Here is a 26,397-nt window from a genome sequence, read left to right as displayed (position 1 = left end):
GGTGTCTGTATGGAGTTCCACAATGGCAGCTAACAGGCTTGGTGGACAATTCCACTTGCTCATCTTTTCCCAAAGTAATTCTCTGTTGATGCTGTCGAATGCCTGCGATAGGTCAACTAATGCAAGGTAGACCTTTGAGTTTACTCGAAGGGCTTCCATTTTCAATAGATTTAATAGGAGTAAGTTGACACCGCACCCCACGCCCTTGACGAAGCCAGTCTGTCTTGGGTCAAACCGATTAGACTTGGTGCACCATTCGAGAAGTTGTTGCTGGAGGAGAGAGGCATACACTTTCCCTAGGACGTCAAGTAGGGCAATAGGTCTATAATTTTTGGGGTTTCTGCGGTCACCTTTTTTGAAGATGGGTATAATCACAGCCGATTTCCATGAGGCCGGGGTCTTACGACTCTTGAGGATCCTGTTAAATAACGTCTCACAGAACGCTGCCCATTCTTCTGGATGCTGTTTGAGCGTAAAGTTCGTGAGCCCATCCGGGCCAGGGGCCCTAGAGGCATGCAAGTTCTTTATGACTCTCACGATGTCGTCGAAATCAAAGACGATGTCCCATTGTGTTAAGTTTGGCGAAACCCAGACGATGGAGTGTTTCGTCTTCTGAAAGAGGTCGGAGTAGAAATCTACCCATTCGGCCTCTAAGACTAGGTTTGCCTGGAGGGCATGTTGTGGAGACAGGTTATCATTAATGAGTCGCCAGTAATCGGCTGAGTTTACACTCTTCATCCTGGACAACATGAGCTCAGCGTCATTCTGGAGCATGATCGATTTATGTGACTTCAACCAGTTCTTGTATCCCTGTTTGATCTTACGTATTTGGGTGGTGGAGTCACTGGACTTTGAGTTCCCTATATGTCTCAGTTCACGACGAAAGAGCCTTTTACGTTGGAGAACCGCAAGATCAAATTTGTGTTTTCCTGTAAATTGAGTATGTCTTGTTTTGTTCTTCACTTCGTGGTATTGAGTCAGGGTATGTGCATACTCTACCATTCCCGATGCTTTAAGGGACGACACAATCTGATTCATGTCATTAGAGTCCAGGTTTAGCCGAATGCGGCCAGATCCAATCCTGACAGCGTGAGGCCAAAGGGCTTGGCATGTATAGGCTTCCGCAGAGAACGTCAGGGTTACCATATCGTGGTCACTGTGGGTCATATACTCTACCACGAGGCTGCTGATTTTCTTATGAAGGTTACTAGATACTAAAATGTAATCCAATGTTGATTTTGACTCTCCTCTTCTCCATGTAGGGGCCGCTGGTATGTCTCCGGTCGTTTGCCCGTTAAGAGACGTCATCTCTCGAAGATCCATTTCCATCAGCCATTGCGTTGTTACTTCTTGTTCACGCTTATTTACGATCTTTTTATGACCGGAAGTGTTTAAATGGCTAATGCAGTCAATATTGAGGTCGCCACAGATGATTATGTCTTGTGTGGGCTCTTTCACTATAAGGTCGTCAATGACTGATGTTATCTCATCAATGAAGTGTTTAGCCTCAATGGCCTTGTGGTTCCAATAGGTATTAATAATACAAAGGTTAGAAGCCATTACATGTTCGGCATCCGCCAAGCTGACCATGACCACCTGAATGAAGGGAGAGATGTTTACACAACTCGTGATTCTGTAGCCTGAGGCGATCCTGACGGCAACCACAAGCCCAGCCATAGGTCTTCCTTTTTTCTGCTTAATGGCAGGATTACATGCAATTTCGAAGTCTTCCATAATAGGACTTTCACATATCCATGTCTCCTGTAGACAGATAATATCCAGCCCGTCTGACCACGAGACGTTGAACAAGTGGCTAAAGCCCCTAGTGTTCCAGGAGCCTAGAGTGTGTGTCAAACAGTCCTTAGGGTCCTGGCGTTAACGTGATTTCTTTGAGCTTATCGAGGCAGCGACCCACGACCAATCATTATCGTCCAACGCCTCGGTCGAGCATTGGGTAGTTAGTACCCCATTGGTCTTCACTTGAGCCGCTCCTTGTATTGTAATCTTGAGGCAATCTCTGCTTCTTGCTGCAAGTGAATTTTCTGGATCGGTGGTGAGCGGTGCAGAAGGTGTTAATGTTGCAGCAGTCCTTGTCAGAGATTTAGGCACTTGGTTTTTTGCGTCCATATTGTGTAGAGTGAAGTCATCTTGCATCGGGTTTTCTTTGACGTGCGTTGGTGCTAGGGATATGTCGAAGCCCAAAGACATGAGAACCGGACCTGCTTGAAGAAAGGTGTCAGCTATCAGCTTCGATTGTAAGTGTAGTACCACGGCATCATTTTTGTTGTCATTTATAAATTCCACAATTTTGAGATCCTCAGATTCAATGTTTCTGAGGGTCGGTACCAGGTGGCATAGCCACAGAACGTTGTGCCGATTTAGAATTAAATCGTCAGTTGAGTCTATGCGTTCTAGGAGCACTTGATGAAGCGACGCGGCATTTCCTGATAGGCAGCCTTGTTTGCGATGGTTAGACGAGTTTTTATTGGCTGCGGAGGCTATTTGCAATCTTCTATTGTTTTTTGGCTGCAGTGGCAAGTGAGCTTTGGTGCTTTGAGAGGGCTCAGGTGTATGCGCCCGTCCTACAGGCCTGGTTGTAAAGATTTTGTTGACACAGGCCGGTTCTTCCGAAGCACCATACACAGTGTGTTGGCAAACACAGTCTTTTGCTGAAGCCATAGTGTTGCAGCGTTTTTCTTCCAAGGTCAGGAACACCTTTGGTTGATTGACTAATCCGTGGGACGGAGGAGGCACCGCCTGCGTTACTTCAAGTAGTGTGACCACCCTGTCAGATCGGGGGCTTAACACATTTTGACATACGGTGGCGTACTGGGTAGAGGACTTGATAGGTGCGACACTGTCATCCGAAATAGGCCTGTCTGTACCAGATGACATCTGCGACAGATCTTTGGAATTGTTTTGGACCGTTGGGGGTCCAGTGCTGACGGGCTTAAACACTGTGGGGATGGCACCAACCGTAGAAGTCGCTTCAACATGCGCACCCTGGGGTTCCACGTCAGCGTCTCCGTATACTGACATGTTGAGCAGAGTCTCATCAATGTCGCACAAATTTGCGATGCTGCTACTGGGTTGATCAAGCTCGATTACTACAGTGTTGTTCTCGAAGCCAACGGCTTCGTTGTATTCTTTCGTGATTGTTCGATTTACAGTAACATTCACAGTTTTGATGTTTCTCAGAGATTTTCTAGAATCATTGCCACGTCTTGATTTTTTTGATGGCAGATTCTTCGATTTCTTTTGAGGCCCCTTTCCCTTACGGGTCTTTGCTGTTGTGTCGATTGGGGCGGAGGCCTTATTGGCTTTGAATATGTCGAAAACTTGGGGGGACTCATCAGTTGTCTCTTTGTGTGAGACTGCAATCGGTTCGTCTATAAAGTTTGGACCTTGATTTTGATTTGGACCTTGAATTTGATCAGACGAAGTGGCCGTTTGCGGGTCCAGAAGGGCCAAGTTCTCCACAGATTGGCTTACCAACAAAATGTCTTTGAAGTTTGGCGGGTTATTTGTGTTGGTTAAGTCCATAAGGGGAGTTTTCACTGATAATTGAACTCCAAGAGTGTTGCTATTGTTGTCAGGCACTAAAGTGGGAGACACACGGGTACAACTCGCATGAGCGGTTTCAATGTCATTGTTGTCATGAGAAGGGGAGCACAGCTGGTATATTGGATCAGGGAGGGCTTTAGGTTCCACAGCCACGCCTCTGTTCACGGCCAACCTGTTGTTTATGTGGCCAAGCTCTGTAGAATTACAGCACAAAGGAGCTACAATTCCTGTCACATCTACGGACTCAGTTCTGGATCTATTCTCGCGTTTTTGTTGGAAGATGTTTAGAGCTTGTTTTGCGACTTCAGCCAATAATTTTTTATCCAAGTTTGCGTTTTTATTAACGTCCATCAAAGATCCCATCGCCATCTCTGCCTTATTGTTGGTGTTTAACACCGCGGCCATATGCAGCGTATGCGTGTTTTCAAAGGTTTCAAATTTGGACTGCAAGCCTGCTACCATCACTGACAGGTCTTTTATGTTCTCGTTTAGGTGTTCGTACATTTTAAGGAATGGTGCGAGGGATAAAGTCATGGATGATAGAATAGTGGATTGAATGCCAGGCATGTATGGCGTTTGACTCGTAGTGTTGTTACATTCTTGCTCGTGTTCCACCTTGCGCTTTCTGCTCAAAGGGAGTCGCCTAATTTTCGGGTATGGGCGATCCATGATAGATGAGTCCGAGGATGATGAGTCACTTGAGGATACATAGCAGTCATGGGCTTTCGGTAAGCCTACGACTTCGTGACCTATTTTGGTATTCAGCCTGGCCGAGGGTTGGGCCAGAGCGGCAGTCCCTTGTTTCGGAATCTTCCTCTGTGAGCATTGGAAGCTCGGGGAAATACTCGAGTCGGCTCTTCTTCTTTTTGACGGCCCAATTTGGTGGACGTGTTGGCGATTAGCGAGGTTACTCAGCGCCCTACCATGTGCGCTAGCTGACGAGTCATATGCCTCTGTCCTATGCACCTGGCCTCCGTTAGCTATTTCTTTTGAGGTCGAAGTATTATTTCTCGCTTGGTTAATTTGTTTAAGGTCTGTTAGCAATTTGTTGACCATATCCAGTGAGTTTCTGCGTTGTGAGTCAGTTTTGGTGTCCAAGCACTTTGATTTGGACCACACCCCTTCGCCATTTAAAGGCGTATTGCAGGCTTCTGGGCACGCACCATACTCAGATTCCGCCCAGCCCATGGTCATAGGTGGGGGCCGTGAACTTCGCCTTCAGAGAGCCCGTTATACAGATTTATTGGAGAGGGTACCAATTTATCAAGGGCGCTGTAGAACCTCGGCCGGGGCGAAACACAGCTCGTGGCTTCAATTTTGCTCGGACTTGCGCTGTCAAGGACTACATTGCCTGGCTGGACTGCTAGTTCGTTTGAGGGCAGGTGAAGGGGCACTGGCCACGCAGCGCTGCAAAGGCTCCGGCCATTGGGGTTACTTCCAGCGTGTCGAGGTGGGAGCTCCTTGAGACCAGGGGTAGCCTCTGTCAACGACGGGGTCGTAATCGTGGGCAAAGCAGTTTGCGTTGCACTTTCACTCTCGGCATTAGCACCCATATCTAACCCTGCCGTCATCGCTGAGGTCGTGGCCTTGCAGGATTCGATCGAAGCCTCAGGAACAGGACAAGGAGCGGCTGTCATGTCGACTCTATGTACGCTTTCTGTGTGACAGCCAGACGTCGTTGTCTGAGTAGAACAGACAGACGTTGCAGATGTGATTGTATGAGAGGGGGGAGGGAGGATCACTACTCTTTCCTGACTTAGGACCCCCATTCTCATGGTATGATTAAAGTCGTACGAATAGGACACGGACCCGTCTTCACTTACTTGGTGGCTTGATCTTTGCGTAGCTGTGTCCGTGATTTCACTTGGGAGGCACCTTAGTGACTGTTGCAGCTCAGCTGGAGTCTGTAAGCAATTTTCAGGCGACTCCAGCCTCTGCTTTCTTTGGGCACGAGTTTTCATGCAGATACTGCCATTTTTCCCTTTATCGGCAGTGGAAGACATGGGTACCGGTAGTAGCGGGCCACACACACTTGGTCCGGTTAGTAGGGCACGAGGAGCTCGGATTTCCTCAGGCTCCGGCCGTACGCCAATACTCAGTGGCCGCGGCCGCAGCAAGCAGCCAAACAGCAAAACAGCAGTTGCTTTCCAGTCACACGCCCTTCGCTCACATGGGCTTAGCGCCGCAAGGGTGCCTGGGTTGCTCTAATGTAGGCACACTTCCTGCATGGGCGGGCCACAGAGGAGGGGGCGGGGCGGGGCTTCTCAGCGCGACGGCGCTTCGTTCTCCTTCGTTCTCCTGCGGTCCTTGGATCCTCGAGGTAAGACAAAGGACAAAGGAATGGACACAGTGCAGCCACAGCAAAACAGCAGTTGCTTTCCAGTCACACGCCCTTCGCTCACAGTTTTTAGTCCACAAGATATTTCCAAGATGGGGTGTGTGCGAAGTTTTGCGATCCTATAATGGACCGCATTTTGTAATTGAACTCTTTGAAAATATGGTCTCACTATTAGGCATCAAGCATAAGTTTGCTTTGGCCAATCACTGACAAGCCAACGGGGCATGTGAGAGATTAAATGGACTTGCGAAAGAAAGGATAGCAAAGCTTAAATTGACATTAAAGAAAAGATGGCTATATTGCCTACCCCTTGCATTATCTGCACTACGAAATCAGCCTGGTTCAGATCGCCATTTAACGCCTCTCGATTTGAAGGACCACATGAAGTGGAGTACATAAACCCGGTTGCCAGACATTTGGTCGAAAAAAATTGGTCGACCAGACAAATGGTCGAACCAATTTGGTCGAAAACCAAATGGTCGAATTTTTTTTTTTTTTATTTTAACCCTTTTTTTTTTTTTTTTGGGGGGGCCCCCCCCCAACCCCCTTTTTTTCTCTAAAAACCCCTTTTTTAACTAAACGAAAACCCGAAAAATAAATATATAAAAAAAAAAAAAAATTCGACCATTTGGTTTTCGACCAAATTGCGTCGACCAAATTGCAGTCGACCAGTTTTTTTTCGACGAGTTGACTGGACACCCATAAACCCTACTTCAGTTAAACTGAAGGGAAGAAGTGTGTGGATCCACCTGCATGACATCAAACCCTATAAAAATGAAGCAACATTGACCTCTCCTGCATCTGTCTACAGTGAAGCAAGTGCCCACAGAGAAGCAAGAGAAGAGCAGCAAAGAACGACCACACGATCGATGGGCAAGAACTTGGATACAGAAAGTAAAACATTTTTAGATTAGGACCGATTTATGGATTCATTCATCTGCAGTTATCTTGGAAACATCCTTCCCTAGACTAAGATCGAGAAAACTATGAAATAATCGAAGAAGGAAAAGAACATTTGAAATTTTATGCGGCAGATTGTGCGAACATTCTTACTTGCTGTTTTTCCTATATACTTCAGTCTTATCCATCTTTAATACAAAGAACTATGAATATTGTGATTTTATTTTATCAGAGATCCAAAGAATGGCTTCATTGTTTAAAGAATTGTTTTGGCAATAATTTTACAGTTCTTGTTATAAATTGTATTGTATTGTATTTGGTTATTTATATCACGCTCTTTCCCCACTTGTGTGGCCTTAATGCTCTTGTTTTCTCGGTTGTACACCCTCGGTGACCGTAGTCAATATTGTGGGAAATTCTAGTGAGTTTAGCTTAGGAGTTGCATGTGTGCATGTTGCCGTTCTAGGACTTGGGTGGCTGGCAAGGCTCGACTAAACAGCCCATGAGAGGTCAGACACATCAGTGTGTGCTGTAGAGGGTTTGAGATGGATTGCTATTGTTGAGAGAGTCTATGTGCGGCTAGCTATACCGGGTTCCTTTCGGGCGGTAGTCGCTGTATGCTAGTGGCAGAGGTGTTGAGGTACGTCAGGTGTTTCAGTCTGGGCGGCTATGTGTGACGCTAGACCAATTCTGGATAGCCGTAGCCGTTTTCTATCATGCTTGGATATTTGGCCGTGTCTGCGGCTGGTGTCTACACTAGTGGTGTGAGATATATGTACTTTAAACTGTGCAATTGTTCGTCTGGGGCAATATTTGTCCAGGTCTAGATTTGAGAATCCTATACCAAATGGGCTTAGGTTTCACAATGTAGCAGGTTTCAGCATGTAGTAAACAAAGATGGAGGCTACACCTAGATTTGAGAATCCTTCACAGTTAAAACAATAGGAATTGATATATGAAAAATAAAGCAGTAATAATGGAAATGAGAGGTGAGAACTGTAGCTCCACGAAAGATGTACCAAACGAAAAATAATTATTGGAGCTTTTTGTGGTATTTTGATTTTGACCGTTCTCCTTATAAGGTTGGCATTCACACATGTTATAAGCAGCGGGGAACCAGAAAATAAGACAACCCCCACTAATCCCATTATTCCCATTTTCCCTATTAAGAACCCAAGAACCCTCTTACTTTCTGATATTTAAAACCCCTTTTCCCAAGTAAAGAGAGATGTTGAGGAAGATAATGAAAGTATACTTAGATAAATCGGCTCATTTGGCAAATAACTTATGCTATCAGCACATAAAAGAGGTGGGAAAAAGAATGTCAGAAGAAAGTTGCTAGGTCTGCTCCTTAATACTGTATGCCATGAACGCTGCAAGAACATTTATTGCTAGAGAAATGTCCCCACACGATGCAAAATGACTCAGTCATCTAGCAGCCTGCACCACGAGAGGCCAATTTGAAGGCAAGTCTGCAACTTTATGATGGCAATCAAGACAGACTTTTTCATAAGAAGAGATTACGTAAAGACAAAAAGGATGGCGGGTGGATTAGGGTGGACAAACAAATCATGTATGTATCCATCCCAATTTGGAGAAAAGGTACAAGTTGTTGATATGAAGAGAATGAATTGCTCAGACATGACTGAAAATTCAGGAGAGCTAGGATGCTGGGAAAGAACACAGCTGTTGGTGTATGGGCGCATAGCAACTAGCACTGGATGGGAAGAGGGCCTAATATCATGCCCTGTACACCTGTAGAAGAAAGAAGTAATCCGCGAAGTGCAAAATATGAATGATGAATGCTGCGAATCAGGGGCCAATCATGCAAGACTACTACCCTGGGTTGAGAACAAAGCAGGACCACTGCATTTATTGCAAGTGAAGAACGCAACAGCCTGCTTCAAGAATGATGCCAAGGTCTATGTTGGAAAGAGCAAAGGTTGTGGAGAAACAATTGAAGTACCAGGAATGAATGTAGGAACTTCAGTTCTGATGGATCGATATTGGATCGATATTGGACCTGCGGATCCAGAGCATACATGCAGATGCCTAAAGATTGGGGATGAGTGTGCTCCATAATAAATGTAAATATCCCAGCACTAGTGATTCCCCAAAGTGACCTCCACGCTGAAGAGTTCACGAAAATGAATGAATATGCCAGAAAGAAAGGATCACTTCATCTTCGCCGACTAAGAGAATTACTTATCTTCAAAATCAATAGTGGCTTACAAAAACATTCCTGATGAGTATAAACTATTCGGCAAGACTGTCATGATAATAACATCTATATTCATACCAGGTCTTCAAGCTGCAGTGAATGCCAAGTGGCTCCAGATTACAAATTGGGATTTGCTGCAGATGATCAATGCAACAATAAAAGGATTCAATGCAATAAAGGAAAAGGTGAGAGCCATCAGGCTGATGACTCTCCAAAACAGATCTGATAACAGCGAAGGAAGAAGGTGTTTGCGCCAAGGTTGGACCGTCTTGCTGTACATTTTCACCTTCTCATGATGGAGAAAATAGGACCCTGACAGAGGCAACAACGATGCTGACGACCTTGCACACACAAATGGAAGATGACGCTGATGACAGTAGGAGAAGATTGTTTTTCATCATTGATTGGATGGATTACATCTTGGTTGGCAAATGCTTTTAAACTACTTGGAGCAATATTATTATCATTAGTAATGTTGGGATTTTGTCTCATAAGGATCATCTTGATCACAGACTGAAGAAAGTACAGAAGAGTTCTCTTGCACCTGCAGGAATTAAGTTTTATTATCCCCAGTATAGGAAACAATATGTGGGACAATGGATATTTTGTGCACCGGCAGGAGATTGTCGTCTGATGACCTGGAGTGTCAATGAACATACAAAAGAATGCTGGCCACCTGAGAGAGGTGATAAAAATATGGGTTCCAAAGAAAAGATAATAGGACAACATGATCAAAGATGATGAAGCAAGAATTGCAGAATAGAAGGCAAAGAGTTTGGTTTAGAATGTGACCACAGGAGAAAATGTAGAGGAGCAAGTGGACAAATTGTACCTAGTCACTGCCTCCTCTCCCCCACCCTATTGGAATGACAGACGAGGAGCCACAATTGCGAACCGATGCACAAGTCTATGCGACATGTCCGTACCACGTCGATTATTTAAAAGACGATATGGACTCAGGCAGCCATTCAGAAGATACCCTCACGTTGAAACAGTGGAAGAAAGCTACAAATAAGGATATCCCTTGCCGAGTTGCCGGAATGCAGCCATTAATAAAATGGTGCACGGCATGGATGTATATTAAACAATGTCTAATGACAGCAAAAGAATGTCGCAAAGAAGATGTATGAATCTATGCTGAAACGATATGAAAATACTTAAGAACAAAATAATTGCAGTACTAAGAAAACTATGTGCTCCATGATGTAGTACGTATGAACACAAAGGTGAATTAAGTGACCCACTGGTCAATAACTGAAAATACTCTGAAACGCAAGGTAGAAAGAATACGTAGACGCTTGCTTATGAGAGGTATATATTCAACGTTTAGGACAACCATTAGTAGATGGACGACGGCTTATGTCAATCAACCCAGCAACCTCCAAATAGGAGCCCAGGATCTTAACGTAGAAAGAAGATGAAGAAGCGGTTTTCCCTTGCAAAATAAAGGAGTGCATTGGCTTGGAACCAAAGATGCCATTTTGAGAGATGGAGGAAAAGCACAAAGGGAGTCTACAAGCAGACCATGCGCAAGGAGATGTTTCCCAAAGATTAGGAGGAACAAGAACACTTACTGATGCCAAATATTGGACAATTAAAAGGGCATGAAGTTAATATGGGATAGAGTGAGCAAGTCTCTAAAGGCCAAAAGGAGTGACTGCACCCAGCATAATTGAAGCAAATGGTGTTAAAAGCACAGCCGATATGGACAATTTGATGGTCTTGTAACATGTGACAAAGACCTTGCAAACAAGGGATATTCATTAAGCCCGAAGCCAAGCTAATGATGTGCCTACATTCCCTCTAAGGTCCTGAGACAGTGCAGACTGGCAAGGTCAGCCTTCAAACAGAAGACACTGGCATGAGGCCTACCAATGAGAGAGAGAAAACTAATTGGGGAAACAAAGGGAAAGCTGATGTATCTCCATGCCCTTGGTTTCGTTTCCATGTATGTAGCACTTGGGTTTCGTTTCCATGTATGTGCTAGCAAGCCGAATGTCGAAGGTTGGAGTCCGTTCGCCAACCAATTAGAGTAGCCTGCCATGCACTTTTACAAAAAATGTTGCAAAGTATTATTTCCGCTGCCACATTCTCCGATATGACAAGTGTCTTACACCACGTGTATATTAGTAGCTCAGGGTGTGTTTTACAGATAAGAGACCGCCAATGAGGGACTAACATGCGTATATTTTATAGGTAGACATATTACCCTAAACCAAACCCACCCCACCCCTACATAGGTTTTTGCAACTTGCTACGTAGGATGCCGTCATAGAAGACACATCTAACATTATATAAACTAAGTGTGATTGAAAAGACATTGTGATCCTGCATGAATCATCTTGATGAGTGTTTATTTGCCCCCCGCTTTATTTCTTTGAGATTAAATCAGTATTTGACCATTTCCTTTGAGTCTGTCCGGTTATTTGGTCTGAGATATTGTATTGTTAATTCCATCTAGCACACAGATGCTTCAAGGTGCTCGAGCACAATGTGAAATTGTTCATCCAAACCAAATATCAGACTTCTCCTGGGCATATGCCAGCTTGTAACGTGTCTGAGGCATCAGCAGATACAATGCATATTTGCACTAGTTGATTGGTAGCCCTACTCAGTTTTTAATAATGTCTGCCATTATGAGAGGTAGGTTTATTTAGGAATCTGACACAAAGTACTGTATCATCTGCAAATGGGGAAGAGTAACGTATAGTGGTGAGATATTTTGATTCCTCGCGTTTGTGTCTTTGTCAAAACATTCTTGCAAAAGGCACTTTGGTTAAAGCAAAATAATTAGGGGACAACAAACATCCTTTGACAAAATATATCTAGAGGTGATCTCAAGGTTGGTGATTAACACTGGCACAGGCGTTTGTGTAGAACAGTTTGATCTATCTAATCAAGTTAGAGCCAATTCAAAACTGGGATAGTCTCTTCTAGATAAATCCCCATTCCAATTAATCAAATGGTTTGGCATCCAGGAAAACGGCTCTGGAGTTGCAGGATGGACCTGCAAGAGTTAATGTGTTGAAAATTAAAGTTACTCACTGTAGTGACTAGAGTACTCAGTCCATAGTCCCCTTTCCTCCATCCTTGTGGGCATCCACCAACATGGTGATGCTACCGGAACCTTTGGCAGCAAAGAATTTAGCTTTTCCTTTAAATTTAGTAAAGCGCGTGGGCGTGGCCTCGGGCGTGGGAACACCCTGCCGAGGCCCCACCCCTCACCTCACTCCCCTTTGAACACATCAGACGCTAAGATAACTGGCAACGCCCATTACCTATTAGCCATTGGCATGCTAGAGGGGGAAGGCAGGTTGGACGTATGGAGGAAAGGGGACTATGGACTAGGAGTACTCTAGTCACTACAGTGAACAACTTTAATTACTCATACGTCCCGTCCCCTTTCCTCCCTTCTTGTGGGCGATTCGACCGAACAAGAACATGGGGTGGTGCTGTGATTACCTACCTCATATCAAGGTCGAACCAAAAAGGTTCTTCAGAACCACCTGCCCAAACTGCATCGCGCCTGGAGCTAGTGTCAAGGGAGTAGTGCCTACAGAAGGCCGACGGAGTGGCCCAAATAGATGCCTTGCAAATGCCATCCCAAGAAGCATGTCACTGAAACGCGACGGCCTTGGCCTTGGCTTTGACCGCATGGGCATGAATCCACTCAGGAACAGGTCTGTCCATGGCCATGTATGCCTCCAAAATGGCCTGGAACATCCAACGGGCGATGGAAGCCTTGCAAGCCTAAGAGCCGGTGGAGGAGCCTCCAAAAGTCATGAACAATGCCTCAGACTTCCTGAAGGATTTCATCCGAGAGAGATAAAACTTGATGACCCTCTTGAGGTCCAAGCAAAGCAGGGCCCTCTCTACCTCTGACTGTGGGATTCGGGAAGAACACTGGCAGGCAGATCTCTTGATTCAGATGAAAAGGAGAGACCACCTGGGGCAACAAATTCGGGTGAGTGCGCAAGATCACCATGTGTAACGCTCACCTGGTATCCACGGGGACGTCACTCAGCCTGTTCTGACCTCTTAGGACCTCAAACCCTTCCCTGGTGGCTATTCGACTGGAGACTGGGCCTGAAACACAGGATTGGTAGAGTTTAACTCCCTATTGTCTCTGTGTGCTTGAACCCCTTCTTCCCCGGGGTCCAACCCTTCCCTTTGATCCACAGCTCACCTTGTTTTCTTGGATAGTGTGCTCTCCGTCCTGCTTTCAGCGCAGGGGCACGTTGATTGATGCGGGCTCGTTGCTGCCTAGTTACATCGCTGGCAACAGTCCGACAGGTAAGTATAATGAGTCTTTTGAACAATTCTCTAACTTTGTTCCTTTCCTTCCTTAGAGGATGGCCGGCGTCCGGGGATGGCGGCGTGCTTCTGAGATGAGTAGCGCTGAAGGTGAGTGAGAGCGCGATGCACCCCTTTGGTATTTGCATTGAACTGAGTTCTTTTTCTGTGTCTTTTAGGTGCCGCAACGTTTTCAGCGTGGATGCCGGTTATGAAGAACAAATGCAGTGGGTAAGCACGGTATGCGGCGCCTCTAGATGTTTCCATGCTAACCTGGAGTGTCTTTTCCCTCTTGCAGATGGATGAGAATTTCCGGAGACAGAGTTCCCCCAGAGCGGCTGGGATTCAGGTAAGCGTTTGAAGCTCGCACAGTATTTAAAAATAAGCGAAGATTTACAGAATGCTTACTAATGCCTTTTTTCTGTTCTTTTCCCTTTTCCTTAGGAAGTGGCGTGCCGGGATGGGAATAACACTGCCGAAGACGCCCGCAGAACAGAAGGAGCGATGAATGATGGGCAGAAGCGCCGCAAGGTAAGGCTGTTCCTAACGGTGTTCTTGCAGGAGCTGAGCACAGAAGAAAGATGCAGGCCTACTGGAGACCGATCCGAACACGGTGCGTGTCACGCTGCAGGTGCAGAAAACACAAAGCATGCTTCTCAGCCTGGGTGTGGCTTAAATAGTCTCTGGGTATCCTAGGTGTCTCTGGGCTGAACCACACCCAAAAGACTAGACCGCACATGCAGTTCTGGGAACCGAAATATGTGGGGGCATCCATCTTGTCCCCATCAATGCACTACAAGTCCAATCCCCAATGTTTTCCTATGGGAGTGAGTGAGTCTGGTGCCACAAGCGCCAAGTCTGACTCCAAGTGGGTCTTTGGAGGGATGGAGAGGCCCTTGAGGGCCATGTAGGTGATCGTGGCCTGGCTCCAGCCTGACATCTTGGAGGGCTGGGGACATGAGGGGCAGGAATCATGACACCATGTCATTGTGAAACGTGGTGAAGGGCTTGCACGAGGACAACGCCTGCAGCTCACTAACCCTGCATGCAGAGGTGAGAGCTGCCAGTAAAACTGTCCTTAATGTCAGCAAGCGGATGTCCACAGAGGCCATTGTCCCTAAAGGCTTGCACTGCAGAACTGCAAGAACCAAACAGACCGGGTGCAGCCTATGCACCGGCAGAAAAAGCCTAGACAACCCCTTAAACTCGGTGGGCATTAACCACTGGGTTGGCTGCAGAAAATGCATGACCGGTCACGCCTCCATGTGTAGCAGTCACGGAACCCCTTGAAGCCAGAGAAAGCGCAGGGGTTGAACTCGGCCCTGCCCTGGGGCAGAGGGAAGGATTTCTGTTCTGGTTTTGTCAGGATGGTCAAGGACTTGGTGGTTTGAGTGGAGGTCGTCTGTCAACTCGTCATCAGTTGACAAATGACAAAGTTCCACGCCCTCTAAGGGCGGATCTAGAATCTGCTCCTGCACGTCAGATAAAAACTTAGTGTTGTGCATCCACGCCATCCTCCTCATCTCGACATCAAGGCACAGCCCTCTGCTGGCTATGTCGATGTGGGAGACTGAAGACTCCATGAGGTCCTGCACAATGGCTGGACATCTACCAGACCTGCTTTGAAGGAGACTTGCTTGTGCGAAGGGAGGACAGGAAGAAATTCCTAGAGTTCCCGCCAGAGCTTCTGTTTAGTCACAGCCAAGAGGGCGTCTGCATTGGCTTGCCGCAGATGTAGTCCTGAGATGGAATAACATCGCTTTCCCAAAGACTCTAGGACTTTGTACTCCTTGGAAAAATAACCGGAGGCAGCTCCCATGGAGGAAGACAATGATTTAGAATACATAGATGCCGCAGGCACCACTGAAGAATGAGGCTGCAGGTGGGAGTCCAGGAGTATTGGCTTCTCATCCTGAACCTGCGGTCCAATTTCTTGTTCATCTGGGTGTTGGCTTTAGGCTTCTCCCAGACCTTTCGCGCCACCTGCAGGACATCCTTCTGGAGAGGGATGGCAGACTGGATCGTGGTTCACTTACCGAAGACCTCTGCTAGTATTCCCGACTCCTGGGGGGCTTTCTCGTACAGAAGGAAGCCCAAGAACTCTGCCAGGCCCTGAAGGCGGTCATGAAAGGCCTTTACGGATGCAGAGGGTTGATCGAACTGGGCGCCATTGTCGCGCCCCCTTTTTTCACAGACCAAGGGTCCACAGTCTGGGCCCTGGGAGACAGGGGCCAACAGGCTACCCCCCTAAGTCCGAAGCCAAAGAAAGGTCCAACGGCTGTTGAGAGGGAGGCAGTGGTGGTACAGGAGGAGGTGGAGGGGTCTTAACACCCAGCAGGGCCTGAACCGGGGGAGGGACCGGCACAGGAGCCAGCAGCGCTGGAGGAACGGGAGGAGTAGCCAGCAGAGGGGACTGAGGTGGCACCACCTGCAGGATGACCTCCTTCACAATATCCTTCAGGAGCCCCTCTTCATCTGAGGGGAACGTACGAGGAGGATGCGCTCGAAGAAGCTGTCCTCACAAGCTGCCGGGTCCCTAGAGGTCCCGTAGGATGGATGGCCTCGTCACCTTTGGCAGTAGCAGTGCTGGATCGTGCAGAGGACAGACTCTTGGAGGTGGCAATCGACAATCCCTTACCCCCTGGGGATGAAGAAGGGGTTGAAGAGGATGAACTTGATCGTCCTTCCAAGGACAGCCCGGCAGGGCCCTTGAGCCCCTCAGCTTGGGAGCTGGTAGCAAGGAAAGTCTCAGGTCTGTTTGCGGAGTGACCGGAAGAGCAGGTACCTTTAGAGGCCTCGAGCCTGCCAGAACCCGAATCCGAGGAACCACGATCCATGGGAACGCCGGGGAAGGAGTTGCCATGCTGTGGAGCCGTGCTGAACAGAGGGCCTAACCTTGTCCTGACGAAAGGTCCTGGAGACGAAGTCCTTAAGGTGGGGCATATGAGAAGTGTGGAAGATCTCCCTCCATGGCGACTACCGATTCTTCAATGCCCTGTGACCGAGAGCGATGCAAGCCGAAAATGCGGCCCAGCATTGGTTGGGCCACAAACACTGAAGACAAGAGTGCATTGGAGTCTGAGGCCGGGAACGAGCGGTCACATGAGGCACATCTCGTGAATCCTCCTGCGGCCGATGCGCCGGGGGAGGCGAGGCACCGAAGAGAAGTTAAATAGGATTGAAAAATCGAAAACGGGGAACAAGCATAAAGCTAAAAAAAGTCTCCGCTCTGGCTGCCAGTCAAACACCATCCTTGCAAAAAAAGGAACTGAGGTGAGACGCCAGAGGGCAGGGTATTCCCACGCCCGAGGCACGCACTTTAAAGCGGAAGCTCTATTTTTTGCTGCCAAAGGTTCCGGTACCGTCCCCATGTTGGGGGACGCCCACAAGGATGGAGGAATGGGGACGGGACATACAAGTAATTTATATTTATATCGCCTCATAGCCCACAGGCATCAGGGCACACATCAACACAAGGACATTCCCGTACTGACGGGACACAATACATTAAGAAGATACCGGGAGGATAGTACGCCTATTCAAGAGTTTTCAAGCTTTTCCTGAATAACAGATCCTTTCTTCCATCTGTAAATCTGCTTGGAGGGCATTCCACGTCTCGGATGCTTGAACAGGAAAGATTTGCCCTTACCCCTTGTTCCCTTAGCGCAGGGAACAGACAGCAGATGAGTTGAGCTAGAACGTAGAGCTCTGCCTGACTTTTGTAAAGCCAGTTTCAGGTAGCAAGGAGCTTCCCCATAAAGACATTTATGGGTTAAAGAGACAATTTTGAAGCATACTCAGGCCGCTACCAGTGAAGATCCTTTCTAGCATTGGCTATATGATCCCTCCTCGAGGTGTTACACACAATCCTGACAATCATTTTGGATTAGTTGTACGTTTTGTAAACTTTCTTTGCTTGCTCCACTGAGCAAGGAATTACAATAATCCAATTGAGGCATTATGACTGCTCTGACCAATGTTTCACAGTTCTTGTGAGAAACCAGGGGTTTGATCTGAGGTAGTACCTTTAGGTGATAGTGGGATTTTTTTTTACAATACCTTTAACTTAAGCATCTGCACTAAGGGATGCTTCCATGTAGACACCTAGGGTCTTTACTTTGTCAGATACCAGGAAAGGGCACCATTCCAATTTGAACCTTGAGTATTCGTGACTCAGTTTAGCCTACGCTTGTTTTCAGACAAAGATCATAAGCTCTGTTTTCAAACTATTTAGACACATCCAGGTATTAATCATCAAGTGTTTGATGGATCGATAGATGGAGACTAGATTTTCTAAGTCGGCAGTATAAGTTCCACTCAGGTCCATCACTAGCTGAAAGTCATCCGCATAGTTTGTAAAATGTAATCCCATGGATTCCAATTGCTCACACAAGGGTTTAACATACATATTAAATAAGGCATGGGATAGGCATGCCCCGTGTGGCACAGCATAATGTATGGCAGTTGGTTTGGTAATGGCACTACCTAAGCAGATAATGGAACTCTTGTCACTCAGGAAGGAGTTGATCCACTCATTGGCATATTTTGAGCAGTTTCCTGTGCCGCTTTGCTGAATAAGCAGCGCAGATTTACCTGGGTATAACGTCCAGATCTAAAACCAGATTGATTAGGGTGCATCAAAACAGGAATATGATGCATTAATCTATTTTCTATTATTATCTTAGCCAGAATCTTGTAATCTATGTATACTAGTGAAAGCAGTTTGTACAAATTAGCCATTAAGGGTTTACCAGGTTTTAACATCAGTATTAAAATTGCCACAATCAGTGACTTACGCAAGTTCTGGAATCCAATGCCTCCATGTACACCTTCACCAGCAGTTCCTGGAATGCTCTATAGAATACCAACATGAGACCGCCTTGGCTGGTTGCCTTACAGTTCTCAATACCCTTTATTGCACTTGGAACTTGCTCTGTCCCGATAGATTTTTGAAGTATAGCTGATTCAGCAGCATCCAATGAGGTGAAATTAATTTCCCTAAGGAAGCCATCAAGTTATGACTCTGTGCAGATTCTGAACTGTATATATTCCAAAGAACACCTGCCTCTTTCGCTATGGAGATGCCATAGATCTATGCTATAATGGCTTCCCATACTACCCTATGTGGTGCAACTGAAAGTGTGTTAACATCAAAGTATAACTAAAAGGCCTCCTCAAACTCGTTTTTGAAAACCATGCTTGACAATCGCTGGAACTTGAATTGCCACATTACATAGACCCTATGGCTGTCGGGCCATTTTATGCATACCATAAACCGATTATGATCCGTAAATGTCCTTGCCTGGACAGAGCATTCCTGGATAAACCCGCAAGCCATATTCGAGAATAAAATATAGTAAACCCTACCTGACAAATTGTGGCTACTGGAATGATGTTTATATTCCTTAGAGGTTGGGTACTTCATGCACCACCATTCACAAAGGGAAAATATATCTGCCAGCTCTCTAACAACCAACACCCACCTGGAAGCTTGTCTAGCCTCCACAAGCAAGCAGTCTACGGAGGGTCCCACACAGTATTGAAATTACCTGACCATATAGTGAGAGCTTCCTTGTGTTTGGATACCAACCATCCTACCTAACCCATCAAAAAAGTCAGAGGAATCTACATTTGGGACACAGATATTTAGCAATTGAATTTTGCAATTGTTAATGGTACCTGCCACGTAGGCATATCTACCCTCTAGATCCAACTGTAAATCAATAGTATGGAAAGATCTCACACCTGCTGGTTGTGTTTCTTAGAAAGAGAATGGTTACCAAATGCCTGCGTGCATAGGACAATACTCTTCTTACCTAAGTAAAGTTATTTAATCCCTGTATGTTCCATGTTAGCAATTGCAAACCAAAAGGGGGGCATTTCTAACCTTCCCCCTGTGGACATTGATTGCCACAGTTAGGCTTGGTTGAATAGTCCCTGGCAACTATAATCATCTCGTCATCCTCAACCTTCAACTTCGTGTAGGCAACCTCACAAGAATCCATATAAACACAATCACCCTCATCCACACTTACTCTCCTAACTAGCCAGTGATGTAGCACTCCCGACATCCTAAAACATAAAATAATTATGTAACCTTGCATGGTGAGTTCCAGGCCAACATAGTAGGGAAACTCACTTCCAGTCAGCCTAACAAATCGTCTTTGTAATATAATTGCCATTGTTTACAGATAACAGACTATGCATTAAAAAAAAAAAACAGACTATGCATTTTATTTCTGAATTATCAACCAACCAAATAGGTAACCTAGATCAGATTTATGTTGATAAAACCTCTCAGCAAGGCTCAGCAGGCACCCCACTCACTGACATCTGAATTGGACCAAATTGTGCTATAATGTTAATGTATGTAAGAACATATACCCTCACTTATTCCTGTCTTGTCACAGCAAAATGCATATATAACGCTTTTGGATATGTAGAAAACATAGCCATTAGAGAGATTACCTGGGGTGATTATTAGATGAAAGAAGTGAAGCTTGTTTGGGTCAGGAAAGTCTACTTTACATGTACCTGAAAATGTAGACAAAGAGGATTAGAAAATCACAAGATAATAATAAGGGGTGCTTACTTTTATAACGTATCACATATTCGGTATTAGAGATAAAAGATATTTTAAAAAGGGTGGACAAAAGGCGGGCAGTGTGGCGTTTCTGCCACTTTGACCCACAGCTTTAGTGTTGGTAGAGTTTACAATCTAGAGCCAGAGTCACTTGTTCAAAAACAAACTCATCATGCTTGTCCCTCATACAGGACCCATCGTGCAGTACTATAAAGTACCCAGGGTGCAAACATATTCCCTGGTGGAGAAAAAGGATGGATTGAGTTGATGTGATATGCCATAACTACAACAGCTTTGTTTTTGTTATCCAAAAACCTTATAAAGTCTTGCAACCGTAAAAATGTAATTATCGGAAAGATTAGAACATCTTCCACTGTTCATTAAAACACCCCACACCTATTTTGCAGCGTCTGTAAAGTTTCCATACAATCTCAGCAGACGCTTGGGATCTTCGTCAAAGGTCACAATGGTGATTTCAGTAGTTTGAGGTCATGACATATTCAAATCTAGTATTCAAGTCCATAGGTTTAATTTATAACAACCTACACTTCTATTATTCAAATAAGAGATCATGTTGTGAAGGAAGCCACAGGTTAACAGAGTTTCTAGGAAATTGTAGGGAGGTAAATGGAATCTATACTTTTTACCAAGCGAAACGCGCAATGATTTTTTTAACAGCACATTTAGTACCGATTTTTTCCCCAAAATGCAGGAGGTAGCTTTGTGTAATGCAGTATGTGTTAGGGTGAGGTTAGGGAGTTTGGGTGCAGTAGGGGTTGTGGCGGTATTCCCCAAATATTTGTGGTAACAAGCATATTAGTAAAACACATGCATTAAAAACATCTGCTGTGAAAAACTGTGCAATGAAAACACATAGAATTGGGTAAATAGTTTGGAACAATAACGGACCAGCATCTACGATGGCAGAGCTCATTACTCATATGAGTCAGTACCCCTTTAAGCATGGGTCTCAATTGCATCTAAGCAGTTGTTGCAGGATTGCAATTTGGCTTAAACATAACTTCTGCAGTGTGCATATTTAGGAATGGAATGCTGCCTGGAAGCACACAACCCTGCCCTGAAAATGTGGGTATCCACTGCTGTGAATGCAACTATTACGTGTTTAAATACATGACATTAGACCATACTCACAAGGTAAGTTTGCCTCCAGTTCTGCCACCTCTGTTGGAAAAAGAAGAGAACAAGCAGTTGATGCATTTGCAACAAAAGAACAGAGTGAGTTGTGCTATGAGCATGCCTGCTGAATTAAATATAAAGCACATTGCATAATCTAGAAAAACATGATACAGGTGTACTGTAAAGGTAGTTATCCACTTGGTGGTTGGATGAGTGTGGACAGATTCTACCTGCATAGATATTTAAAAGACCCTTGCAGATGAACAAGTTACTTACCCATTGTAACGTTCTTTCAACTGGATGTTCCTGCCAAGTATTCCTTATCTTTGATATTCCCATATCCAGCTTGCTGCTTTGGAATTTTCTTTCCAGTAGAGGGCGCTGCGCATCGATGTCTGCCGAGTCGATGTCCCTTGGAGGCCTGCGTCTCGATGACGACGTCATCACGGGTATAAGTATTCGCATGCAGCGTCTGTTGCTCAGTTCCGTTTTGAAGTGTTAGACATTGTCCAGGATGAGACGGTTACTACCCTTGAGAGAGCGCAGACTGCAATTACAAGGAAAGTTTTACTGCAGGGAAGGATGGGAGGGACGATAAGGAATACGTGAGAGGAACATCCAGTCAAAAGAACGTTACCATGGGTAAGTAACTTGTTCTTCAAATGGATTGTGTCCTCCCACGTATTCCTTATCTTTGATAGACTCTCAAAGCAGTAATGTATATAGGAGGAGGGAGTAAAAATGTAATTCTTTAAGTATGCACAGAATGCAATACTGTCTTCCCAAATTTAGTTTCTTGGCTAGTGGAGGAATCCAAGTTATAGAATCTTCTAAAGGTGTATGCAGACTACCATGTGGCAGCTGCGCAAATGTCTTTTACTGGAACTCCCCTTTGAAGAGCTGACAAAGCTGCGATACCCCTTGTTGAATGAGCCCTTAGAAGCTCCGGAGGGGCTTTACCTGCCAATCAGTAACATTCTAAAATAGTTAGAATGATCCATGTAGAAATGGTTTGCTTGGTGATGGATAGGCCCAGCTTATGACCTGTGTATCCCACAAACAATTGGTCAGTTTGTCTTCGTTTTGCTAGTCTGCTAATATAGAAACTCAAAGCACGCTTTGGGTTAAGTCTGTGCAGCCTTTCTTAAGAAATTCCAAAACAACCTTTGGGAGGAAATTAGGTTTCACTTGCAGAACAACTTTATCCTTACGAAAGACAGTGTGAGGAGGTTTGCAGGATAAAGCCTGTAACTCACTCACCCTTCGGGCAGAAGTTATTGCCACCGAAAAGATAGTTTTGAGGGTAAAAAATCTCAACGGGCACGAATGAAGGGGTTAAAAAGGAGTACCCATTAGAAATGTTAGGACTAAATTTAGGTCCCACAGGGGAACTTGAAAAGGAGTTGGGGGTAAACATTGATCAACCCCTTTGAAAATTGAATTACCAAGGGCATTTTAAAGTATGAGGGTTCCTCAGCCGTGCGCTTGAAGATGGACAGCGCTGCAAGGTAACTCTTAATTGTGCCGACTTGGAGCCCTAGATTTGCTAAGTGTAAATGGAAAGATAACACCATTTGGTGTATTACAAGAAAAAGGGTTAACACTCTTGGTCCCTACTCCAGCTGCAGCACTTGTCCCAACGGCAGCGGTATAAGGATTTGGTTGCTGGCCTTCTGGCCGAAAGCAACACCTCCACTACGTCGTCCGGGAGGTCCCATTCTTTGTACCTCAGCCTTTCAGAAACCATGTGTGAAGGCTGAGAGTCCGGATATCCGGATGGAGAACCTGACCCTCCTCTCGCGAGAGTAGATCCTCTCTTTGTGGAAGACGAATCGGAGGACAGATGGACATGTCTAGAAGATCCGGGTACCACGTTCTCCTAGCCCAATCCGGGGCAATTAGGATCATGGTTTTCCTGAACCTCCTCAACCTCCTTATTACATGAGGAATGACGGGGACTGGAGGCAACGCGTAGAGGAGTGGCAATTCCCAGTCCACCACAAACACGTCCCCTAGAGCTCCTCTCGATGGAAATTCACTGGAGCAGTACAGTTTGCACTTCCTGTTGGCATTTGTTGCAAACATATCCACTTGAGGGGTTCCCCAAAGGGCGAAGATCTCCTGAAGGACGTCTTGAGACTTTACTCTGCCTGCTAAGAGTGTCCGCCGTCGTGTTCTTCTCTCCGGCTAGGTGCACTGCCGATAGACTCCTTCTTGTATTGCCCAAAACCAGAGCTGTATTGCCTCTCTGCACAGTGGTAGTGACTCTACACCTCCTCTCTTGTTGAGGTAGTACATGGCCACCATGTTGCCCATTATTACTAGGACATTTTTTCCCCCGTACAGACGGCAGGAAAGCCTTCACCGCTAGTCTGATTGCTCTCAGATATAGAAGGTTTATATGTAGTTTGGACTCCGATGGAGATCAACGACCGCTGATGGTCAAATAGCTGGTACGAGCTACCCACCCCATGAGCGAGGTGTCCATCACTACTGTTATCTCCGGCCATGGTTCCTAAAAAGGTTCTCCTTTCAAGATGTTTTCCCCGACAGGCCCACCACTGAAGGTCCAGTGAGACTGTTCGGAATTTGAAGGAGATCTGACATCTTTTCTGAGCACTGTGACAACTGGGTCTCGAAAGCCCACTGAAGAGATCTCATTCTCAGATGGGCCTGAGGCACCCAAAAAGATGCAGGATGCCATCAGGCCGAGCAACCTAAGAAAATCAAAGGCTGGAAGATATTGGGCATTTTGGAATATCGTCACCATCTGAAGAATGTTTTGAGCCCTGGTGGCAAGGCTTTTCCCAGGCATGTGTCCAGTACTGCTCCAATAAACTGGAGTTTTTGGGATGGTATCATGTGGGACTTCTTGAAGTTGTGGGAGAAGCCCAGCTTGTGGAGGGAGTGGCAAATATAGTTTAGATGATCCAGAGCATTTTCTGGGGAACCCGCCCTGATCAACCAATCATCCAAGTAGGGGTAGACATAAATCCCCTGTCTCCTGAGACTCGCTGCCACAACCGCCATTAGCTTGGTGAAAACCCTCAGGGCGGAAATTAGCCCAAATGGCAGTACCCAAAACTGATAGTATGAGTTGCCAATGGCGAACCTCATGTACTTTCTGTGCTTGAGATGTATTGGCACATGAAAGTAAGCATCCTGAAGGTCCAGAGATACCAATCAATCCTGAAGTTGGAGGGCCTGAAGGATCTGAGAAAGTGTAACCATCTTGAACTGGTCTTTCCTGAGGAACTTGTACAATTCTTGCAAGTCCAAAATGGGTCTCATTCCTACGTCCTTTTTCGGAATTAGAAATTATGGGAAAAACCAACCCTTGTTCCTCTCCGCTGCAGGTACCGGTTCTATAGCACCTTTTTCTAGGAGGTCTAGAATCTCCTGCATAAGGAGGGGGTCTGGAAACGTCAAAGAATGGTTCCCCGGTGGATGACTCTGAGGCTTGCGTAGGAAAGGCAGGCAGTAATCCTGGGCAACTGTTTCCAATGCCCAAGCATCTGAAGTAATAGCCTGCTATTCTGTCAGATGTTGGGTTAACCTGCCTCCTACTGATGTTTTGTGATGTACGACCTCAGAGTGATTTTGGGGCGGCTGGCGCAGATGTTGAGGGTAAAGCAGCATCTGCTGTTTCGGTCTTAGTACCTTTACCCAGTCCACCACGGGAGAAACGTCTCTGGCCTCTCTGAGCTGGCTGTCCTCTGCCTTTTCTTTCCGAATGTGGAGTAATAGCAATAAGGGCACACCTTTGGGGCTTTGTCTTCTCGCAGCTCCAAGGGATTTTGCCGCTGCCTTGGAAGTTTGCAACTTCTCCAAACTGTCATCAGCTTTTTTTTCCAAATAGATGAGTGCCACCAAAGGGCATATTCAGAAGTCTGAACTGTATGTCAGGAGCAAACCCAGACTTCCGCAACCACACAAATCTGCGGATTGTCGTACTAGCCGCCATGGCCCTGCTGATGCCGTCAACAGAGTCGAGAGCGGTCTGAAGGGACACACACAGTGTCCTTTCCCTTCTTGATAATGTTCAAGAAACAGTCTCTCTCCTCTCCTTCAGGGAGATGGTCAGCCGCCATTGAAACACACTCCCAAAGGGTGTGGCTAAAACTTGTCAGCGTGCATGTGGCATTAGCAGACTTTAAGGCCATGCTGCATGCCGAGAAAACTTGCTTGGCCATGGCATCAAACTTTTTATCATCACAATCCTGTGGGATTGTAGGGTATGCAGTCGGTTTTCCTGAAGAAGTTGCAGCTTGGACAAATAGGCTTTGTTGTCGGTCTGGTGTTTTGACAAGTATAGGGGATCTGCAGCTGCTGCCCTATATTTTGATGTCAGTCTTTTGCTGACTGCAGGGATCACCTCCGGCGTTTCCAAGTTTATAGACACCTTTTGTAAGGCCTTGTGAAGGGGGATGATAAGATCTTGTTGTGGCCCCTTATCAAGTATGTCGGTAAGGTCATCTTGCTCGTATACAGGCGTGGGCCTAGACCACCCCATATATTCTATCACCCCATTAATAAGTGTCCTGTAATTACTTTTTTGCATGATCCCCTGGTTCAGGCTTACTAAAATCAACCTCTGGGGAAGTACCAATCCCGCTTGCTTCCTGCCAGGAGTCCTGCAGGTCTTTCAATCTGTAACGCTCATCTGGTATCCACGGGGACGTCACTCAGCCTGTTCCGACCTCTTACGACCTCGAACCCTTCCCTGGAGGCTATTCAACTGGAGACTGGGCCTTGTTTTCTTGGATAGTGTGCTCTCCGTCCTGCCTTCAGCGCAGGGGCGCATTGATTGATGCCGGCTCGTTGCTGCCTAGTTACTTCACTGGCAAGAGTCCGACAGCTAAGTAAAATGAGTCTTTAGAACAGTTCTCTAACTTCGTTCCTTTCCTTCCTTAGATGATGGCCGGCGTCCGGGGATGGCGGAGTGCTGCTGAGATGAGTAGTGCTGAAGGTGAGTGAGCGCGATGCGCGATGCACCCCTTTCGTATTTGCATTAAACAGAGTTCTTTTACTGTGTCTTTTAGGTGCCGCGACGTTTTCAGCGTGGATGCCGGTTATGGAGAACAAATGCAGTGGGTAAGCGCGGTATGCGGCGCCTCTAGTTGTTTCCACGCTAACCTGGAGTGTCTTTTCCCTCTTGCAGATGGATGAGAAGTTCCGGAGACAGAGTTCCGCCAGAGGGGCTGGGATTCAGGTAAGCGTTTGAAGCTTGTAAAGTATTTTTTTAAAAAGCGAAGATTTGCAGAATGCTTACTAATGCCTTTTTTCTGTTCTTTCCCTTTTCCTTAGGAAGCAGCGTGCCGGGATGGGAATGACACCGCCGAAGATACCTGCAGAACAGAA

The 26,397-nt window shown here is 46.0% G+C and overlaps 1 protein-coding gene across 4 annotated transcripts in view; it reads right to left on the bottom strand.

Annotated features, from left to right (window-relative positions):
* UBE2F (ubiquitin conjugating enzyme E2 F (putative)) overlaps window positions 1–26,397 on the bottom strand; it is a 1,548,845-nt gene that overhangs the window by 1,299,085 nt on the left and 223,363 nt on the right. For 3 of the 4 annotated variants that reach the window (XR_011274699.1, XM_069615950.1, XM_069615949.1), the window contains exons 4-5: window positions 21,052–21,081; window positions 19,785–19,850 (exon numbers count right to left, since the gene is read on the bottom strand). Coding sequence is in view for 3 of the 4 variants with exons in the window: in XM_069615950.1 (XP_069472051.1) it covers window positions 19,785–19,850; window positions 21,052–21,081 (96 nt within the window). In the remaining variant the exon portion in view is untranslated. The remainder of the gene's footprint in view (window positions 1–19,784; window positions 19,851–21,051; window positions 21,082–26,397) is intronic. The other variant, XM_069615951.1, reaches the window with a different exon arrangement.

The sequence above is a fragment of the Ambystoma mexicanum genome, chromosome 9 (assembly GCF_040938575.1).
Source record: "Ambystoma mexicanum isolate Mex_15411 chromosome 9, UKY_AmexF1_1, whole genome shotgun sequence".
Classification (NCBI taxonomy): Eukaryota; Metazoa; Chordata; class Amphibia; order Caudata; family Ambystomatidae; genus Ambystoma; species Ambystoma mexicanum.
Note: the sequence above shows the minus strand (reverse complement) of the source record. Positions and strands in the feature narration are given on the sequence as shown.